The 8,322-nt window shown below is 31.1% G+C and overlaps 1 protein-coding gene across 1 annotated transcript; it reads right to left on the reverse strand.

Annotated features, from left to right (window-relative positions):
* Nucleotides 1-1,661: 1,661 nt before the first annotated feature.
* LOC130805955 (transcription factor MYB30-like) lies at nucleotides 1,662-4,725 on the reverse strand. The gene is made up of 3 exons (XM_057670816.1): nucleotides 4,551-4,725; nucleotides 3,946-4,075; nucleotides 1,662-2,480 (listed from the first exon to the last, which is right to left on the reverse strand). Exons 1-3 carry the CDS (start codon nucleotides 4,681-4,683, stop codon nucleotides 1,937-1,939), a joined length of 807 nt encoding a protein of 268 aa, XP_057526799.1. The 5' UTR covers nucleotides 4,684-4,725; the 3' UTR covers nucleotides 1,662-1,936.
* Between the last annotated feature and the right edge of the window lie 3,597 nt (nucleotides 4,726-8,322).

Genomic DNA, 8,322 nt, shown 5'->3' on the forward strand with positions numbered 1-8,322 from the left:
TTTATGGGATCTCTTTCAATACCCTTTCCTTTGTCGGCGGGATTAAGTTCAATTATTGTGTATAATAAACTTTTTCCTTTTAGATATAATTTGACATCTGAAGCCCATTGTATAAAATTGTTTCCTGTTAATTCTAGGGCATTGAATTCTCTCTTTTTGAGATCAGCCATTATTTTCTACAATTGAGAAAATGACAAGGTTATTTAATGATTTTGTGTATCATTAGAGATATTAAAGCATATTAGTATTATCTCCCCGTGATTTAATTTCTCAAATATAATAAGCACAATATAATTATAAAAAAAAAATAAAGTAGATACTATTAATAGATGATAAAACAAAAATACAAATTGCTAAACAAATACAAGATTTATAATTTATTTTTGGATAATCAGATAGAGCATTAACGCTACGAGTAATACAATTAAACCCATAATGATAAGGAATGCTTCTAGTATTTTACTTATATTGTCGGCAATTGGATTGATGTGGGTGTTTGTAGATGTATTGTTTGCCATGGATGGTTGAAGAAAGAAGAAGATAAAAAAATTTTTTTATTTATTATGTTTAGGATAAGGTGTGAGTAGTGTGTGTGTGTTTGTGACGGATAGAAGACCCTATTTATAAGGGGTAAAAAGACCATTTTCATAATTGATCTCCAAGATTTAAAAAAAATGGTAATTTTTTTTATTGTTATTATTATTATATTTTTTTTTCAGAATCGAACCCTTGACGATTTACTTAAATTATAACTTTTGGACCACTCTGGCATTCATCCTAAGGTGATATATTTACACTTAAAAAGGATTTTATGTTGTGTAGAAATAATGTAGTCATGTGTGCTAAAGATCTGTGTTATAGGTAAATTACGACAATTTATTATTATTTAGTTAAACAAAATAGAATCAAATAAAATCGTGCTTTATTATTATTTGAAGGTGAAATTAAATTTTATGAGTTTATTAAGTGATAATATAATTTTATAGACTAAAATAACCAAATGCATATATACATAATATGATGACATGATCAGAAAAATAGAGATAAAACCGTCCATAAAGGCAATAACAATGCTAAATTAGCCAGTCCATAAAGGCGGTCATTACAAATTAATATTAGCCAGTTCATATGGGCGGCTGAAAAAGTAAAAACGAACATAAAGATTAAACGACATTATTAAAATAAATTATTTATGGGTTAATAGTCTGAAAACGTTTACTATTAGTTTCTTCGCCTTTGTCATTTTTTCTTTTATTACTTTCTTGTGGGACTGTAGGATCATTAGTAGGTTGGACTGGTGGGTTATCAGTAGATTGTGGTGGCTGATTAGTAGGTGGTTGTGCTGGTGGATTAGTTGCATTATTGAGACTTGGCATTGAGTTTTCATTTATATGGGTATTATTTGGATTATATCTTCGCAGTTGGTTTGAACCACTATTAGCTGGATTAGTAGTAACAGATATACAATTTTCTTCAATGATAAAGTACAAAACGGTATTAGTAACACCTTGAATGATAATATAGATACCGTTTGATTGTTGGTCCATATTGTGGCTAAAAAAATGTTATAATGTTTTGAGAAAAAATTATCTTCTTGGGTTTTTGAGAGCGAAAAATGGTGCTGATAACGTGTTAAAAGGTAGGAAAAATATAAGGAGAAAAGTAGTATAAGAGATAAACTTATATCAGTTTTCCTTCTATTTCCTTATTGTTGTATCTCGGTACTACAATACCTTGCACATATATATAGCACAAGAAAAATAAAACTACAAATGTAGCATTATTGTAAAGGATAGATGAATCCACATTTTAATACATTCACTTTTGTGTGGTTACATCAATCACAACAACTTTAATGATTTTCACTTAATCATATATATATATTTTCCCGTCTTAATTACATTATTTTATATACTAATAAATCATCTAACATCCATTAAAGATCTACGGAACAAGAGAAATCCAAAAAATCCCAAAACGGAGAACATAAACTTTGATCAAACAAACTAAAATCAAAATCAAAATCAAAATCAAGATTATTATTACCATAATAATCATCTTGTTTATAACAATTCTCTGTGAAGAATGGTTGATTCCAGAAACTTCCATCCAGCAATTCATCGTTAAAATCCCATGAAGATAACGTATTATTCTCCTGATCATGATGTGATGATGACGATGATGATGATGATGATGATGATGATGGAGTATGAGTAGATGAATTCTCAGAATTATTATTATGATTAGATTGTTGTGGTTGAAGCGGGGACAAAGAGTAAGGGTAGCTTTCCAAAATAAGTACATTGTTGTCTTTAAAATCGTAGTTGTCTTTGAATTGAACCTTTTTTCCAATACGTTTCCTTGGTTTACTTACTATTGATGATGGCTGTTGCCTTGCACGTTTTTTGAGATGGGTGTGCCAATAGTTCTTTATTTCATTATCTGTACGACCTGGAAGCTTTGCTGCTATTTTAGACCACCTGCATAACACTTTTATTCATGAACAATATATTGATAGATACTTGGGTCCACGACCGCCCGTCCATACGGGTGTGCATGGGACTAAAATTAGACCTAACTAAATCGGAATCTGTTAAGACTGCGGAATCAAAATTGATCGGAGACTGGATCTGACACATCTGGTTTATGTTCGGTTCCATCCGATTTTGGACTAAACCGTCAATTCGGTCCACTTTTGCAAAAAAAAATTAAAAAATAATGCTTATAATAATATATTTAGTAATTAGAGCCTCATAATAAATACTCTTTCACCTTGGTCTTCTCAAATAACTAGGTCAGTCCTAATCCTATCCGTGCATGTCATGTACTCTTGTTACGTGGATTTGATGTATGCTGAAATAGTGTAAAGGTAAAAAGTAAAGGACACTCTCAGTATTCCGCACAAGGCAAGGTTCATGTGGGGGTTTTCTTTTTCCTGAAAGATCCGGACAAAGCATACCCGTTCTCCCAAGGAGGGAGTAAAGAGAGATGTGCGTAATCAAGAAACCCCACAATTGATACATGCGCTCAGTAGGGGTCGAACCCCAAAACCTTCTGCTCTACATGCAGATGCTCTATCCAAAACCACAAGGGTTAAAAGTGTGTTTTAGTAGAGTGGAGGTAAGGAGCATGATCGTCTTCATAGGTTGAGGTTGGCTACAAATTATTTTAACTGTATACTTTTGGTTAAACAATCTGTTTAATGTAAACAATTGATCAAATTTAGTAATTTTCGACCTTCTCATGTAGAATTGATTTTAGAATGTTATTTTGAAAATATTGGCTCCTCCACATCCAAAACTTGGGCTTCGCATCTGAATTTTGTTTAGTAAATTTTAAGGGTCTACGCTAATTTTATATTTATCTCGTATTTTACACTGTTTGAAACAAAGAAATAAATAAGTACAAATAGTGGATATATAGCTAGTGAATTCGAAATAAGGGCTCATTGTCATTAAGTAGTGTAGATTAGTAGGATATATAGAGTATTAGAGTGGTAGTAGGGCAAAGTAAGTAATGTAATTAAGTATGGATTAGTAGAGTATATATTGTCATAGTAAAAACACATCCTTTTTTATTATAAAAGGTAATTTTGTTAACAAAAATTGGATGTAAAATATTATATCAAAGTATAGTGTCAATAACTTTTGACATAAAATGTTCATTTTTCAGCTTAATAAAAATTTAAACTGATTATTGAATCTACAGAATATTATATTATATATTCTAACAATATGTCGGAGTAGGCCTTAGATAATTGTTGGTTAAACTACATAGGGCAATCAGAAAAAAAAAAAAAAAAAAAAAAAAAAAAAAAAAAAAAACCTATCAATGTTAAATTTTAATCTCTATTATACCATTAATAATTGACAAAAAACCTTAATTTTCCAAATATTATAAAGTAAATAATGTCCGTATACTCTTTACTCTGACTCGAGTACATACCTGTTACCAAGTTGGAGATGAAGTTTGATAATAAGGTCCTCCTCATCCTTAGTAAAACAGCCGAGCTTCACATTAGGCCTTAGATAATTTAACCACCTTAGTCTACAACTCTTCCCACACCTTGCTAGACCTAAACATAGGCAATGTAGAAAATATATAGAAATTGTATGGATAAAGTTGAGAATTGCGTCAAATATGTGAATACGAATCAAAGATAGAGTATGGATACATTCATTTCAAAAACATATCGCAGATAATGGTAGTGTAGATCAATTATTATAGTTTTAAATCTGCTAACGTATGATAATAAAACTGTCATCCTTAAATCTACAAAGGGTTTTCATTATAATTTTACATTACTATATAATACCATCAAATACCACCATTTTATGCAGTAATAGATGAAAAATAAATGTTACAATGACAAAAATATTTAAAACAAAACGAACACGATAATCAATCAACTTTATTAAGTAGTTTTTCTAGCTAACTTATCCTATTTTTAGTTCCCATTTTCATTATTTAATATTAACGATATCAAATCAAATAGATCGTTAAAATTAAAATATAATAATGAAAAAAATAATAATTAAGAAAATCATTACCTGCAAACTTGGGAATTTCTCTCCAATTCCAATGACCAAATCTTTGAACATAAGATCTTAATTTATCATCCTCTTCAACACTCCATGCACCTTTCTTAAGTCCATTTTCATCAATGTATGGTGTTCTTACCATCTTCTTAGCTTTTTTAATTTCCAAGTTTTTAAAGACTATAGATTTGTTCAAATAATGCTCAACTTGGTTAGATTGGAGTACAATTTATAGTACTTGCATTATTGGTGTTTAGATATGGTCTGTGGTCAAGGTGGACTTGAAAACGAGTGTATCATGCAAATATCAACAAACATATATTTTACATGTTTACAAAGACTTGAAAAAACCATTCAAAATCTAGTCTCGTGTCAGTTGGAGATCAAATAACACTTTTCATATACAAAAAGTTTTGTATGTACCTGTTTTAATATGAGACAAACTCATATAATTTGTCAATTTTTCTAATTAATCACTTTTCTAATTTATAGTGTAAAGTTTCATCAAAAATTTCAAATCATTCCCATAGTAATAAAACTTTGATCATAAAAAAGTTTTTTTTGTTTACAAATTTCCATTACCACCTAATACCACCTCTCCTAATGGTATATGCATTTGAATGAATTTTATGAAAAAAATGACATGATTGGATTTAGACTTGCATGGCCATCAAGGTAGCCAAGAGATTTGTCAACTAAAATTACTCTAGTTTTCCATTCCCATTACCACCGTTTATTATACCATCTACCAAACGGGCCATTAAGGCATCAATATTATGTCATTTATCAAATGTCGTCAACATATTTGGTGACACTTGTAGGAAGTGTCACAATTTAAGATTGAAATATTAGGATAATAGTCTAAGAATTGCTGTGACATTTTGATAAAGTTCCAAAAACATTGCGTCACGATTAAACCTTTTTTTTGTAATGTTAATATCGTAAGTAATCACTTTAATGTTATTAATTGATCGCTTTAAGACTATAAAAAGTGATTATTTTAAACCTATAAGTGATTACTTTAACATTACAAGTGATCCATTCAAGATCTAAAGTATTGTACATCGGTCTAGCCCAACAAAAATGTCTCATCGTGGGACCGTTACATTTAAGATTTGTGTTCCATATAAGGTCTTACATTGATTCTCATATAGTCCCTCCTCTTCCTTCAGCCTACAATATAATCAAAAAAGTACTATGTAGTATAATGTTTGTGGTCTTGGTAAAAAAAATTATGTAGATGAAAATTAAAAAAAATATAAATTATTACTAAAATAAAAATAGAATAAATTTAATATGACAAACTAAAAAAAACGAGTTAAATTTCTGGGGACGGAGAGAGTATTATGTTTGTGGTCCTAGTCCAATAAAGATGATACCAGTTTTGGTACGTGTATTCTGTCTTAACAGAATTATTGTTTCATGTTATTTTGGACGAATTTTATAGTGACCAAATAGAATGAAGACTCCTTTTAGTCGCCACAGAAGTACAATTTGGACATTGCAATCAGTATTAATTTATGGACATCATTCACCTTTGAGTATTAACCTCTAATTATCTAGATATTACTATCACACAATTAAATCAATCATTCAAAAATTATTAAAAAAAAGGGTGCTTAAGAGATGTTTTTTAATTGAAAATTTGATTGATTTTTGGTTTTTAATTTTTATGTTGGTTAAAATAAAAAGTATTTTATAAATGACTTTTAAAGTAAATAACAACTTTTAAGCTAAAATAATTAGTACTTTAGATTCACATTTTCTTTGATAAACAATCTGTTCAAGCCAATCTTGAGAAAGATCATTACTAGTTGTATGTGTTCTTAATATCAAGCCAATCTTGCAGTAAGATCATCGTAAACGCCGACGAGCCCTGCACAAGTAATACATGTTCGAAGGGGCTAAAATAGTTTTTCGGGGACCTTCTCCAATGTTTAAGTCAGTAAGTATCCCAAATGAGTACCTAAAAAACCCTCTCCCAAGTACACGGTGGCTCTTAGCTTGAAGAGTTGATATCAAGACTTGTTTGCAGCGTGAGGCTTAAATTATCAAAGTAGTTCTTTGTCTTATAGATCAAATGCAAATAATTGAAGGATTGTTCTTAGTTCAGTTACTTAGTTCTCAATTAATATTGCTTGATGTTCAATATGTTGCGAGTAGATGCTTGCACTACTAAAGATTAGATACCTTGCATATGGTGGCTGGACCCAATATTTATACTAAGAGAACATTCTCCTATTGTTAGCCAAATGAATGTCTTTTTTAACCTTGTGATTTACCGTTATTAGTAGGGGTGTTTAAAATGAGATCGGACCGGCGGTCTGGACTGAAACCGGTTGAAACCAGACCTAAATCGGACCGAACCGGTTGCATCCGATGTGGGCTCCGATTTTACTTATTTTTCATTCCGGGTTTCCGGTCTGGTCTAAAACTGGAAAAAATCGGGTTAGATCGAATGTATATAAAACTAATTTTGAAAGGGAATAATATTTACGATTTTTATGTATATACTTATTTAAAGGGCTTTAAATTTTTTATTTCTAACACAAAATAATTTTTTAACTTAAATATTTTAATTTTATAATAATTAATTTGCTAAATTATTTTTAAAAATCTTCCATTTTTTAATTTATTTTTGGTATCAAAAATTACGTCCGGTCTAACCGGTCCAAATCCGGACCAGACCGGGAGGAAACCGGGTTAGACAGGGACCGAACCAGATGTAATCGGTCCAATCTTTCGGTCCGACTTTGAACTGGTGAACACCCCTAGTTATTGGTGTTTGGAACGTCTCTCTTGTGTTTCGTGTAAGTGTGACTATAAGCTCCCACGTGTCTTCTTAGCATTAGCTCATAACCCTTGCATTAAAAGCCAAGCTTCACCTTTCTTGAAAAGGTTATGCCTTTTCCTCTTCTCAATGACAACTAATGTCAGATATACAATTATTACGGAAGATTCATCGCCAAGTTACTGTGTTGCCTCTACTTTTCATTAATTACCTAAATCTCATCAAATCTCTCCATATCTCTTAACTTCCTTAATAAGTTAAATCGATTAGCTTCCCTCGGATCATGTCTCAAGAATTGAAGGCATTTTCCATCTGTAGGCCAATTCGAGGCTTCCAACTAGAATCACTCCCAACATGGGCCTGAATAGCCTAGTCAGCTTTTGACCCAGACAGCCGATGGCCTAGAACATTTTTCCCCAGACATCTCTTGACCTATACCCTAATTGGTCCTACTCAGACCCCCAGGTAGCCCTTTGGTTCAAATTACCTAATATTCGCTCCAGATTTGCTCCTGCCTCACAGAGTGACGTGGTAAATTGTTTTTTGTAAGGGCTTACATTTAAAATAAGGTCCTTCCTAAATGATTCACTTCTCTTTCTTTTCACTTTATATCAAAATTTATTCTTAGTAATAATATTTTCTTATAAATAAATACCTTATTATCTAGCTAGAAGCTAACCTACAACAAAAGACATGAAGATGTGTTAGATTATTTTTCAATCCAATCACAATCGCTCATTTAAAGTACGCATAGAGCTCAAACATGCATGGTTGGTTCATATTGTTACTCTTTGATTCTGTTCACATTTCCTTTCATGCTATCCTTTCGTTATTTAAAACTCCATTGTAGGGTAAATTTTGTTATACTTTTTCTAAATTTTTTTACTTGCACTGTACCCAAACGCCTTTTATGAATCATGCTAAATTGTGCTTGGGTGTAAGTAATATAAATGGGAGGATGTATTTTTTTTTATTTTGGTCAGTTAGATTTTT

Source organism: Amaranthus tricolor, chromosome 2 (genome assembly GCF_026212465.1).
Source record: "Amaranthus tricolor cultivar Red isolate AtriRed21 chromosome 2, ASM2621246v1, whole genome shotgun sequence".
NCBI classification, from domain to species: domain Eukaryota; kingdom Viridiplantae; phylum Streptophyta; class Magnoliopsida; order Caryophyllales; family Amaranthaceae; genus Amaranthus; species Amaranthus tricolor.

What these genes read in the sequence shown, in the direction of transcription:
- LOC130805955 (XM_057670816.1), bottom strand. Translation starts at nt 4,683, where the DNA reads ATGGTAAGAACACCATACATTGATGAAAATGGACTTAAGAAAGGTGCA. An exon ending in AGAAATTCCCAAGTTTGCAG is followed by an intron (nt 4,076 to 4,550) that starts GTAATGATTTTC and finishes GCCTATGTTTAG; the next exon opens with GTCTAGCAAGGTGTGGGAAG. An exon ending in CATCTCCAACTTGGTAACAG is followed by an intron (nt 2,481 to 3,945) that starts GTATGTACTCGA and finishes AGTGTTATGCAG; the next exon opens with GTGGTCTAAAATAGCAGCAA.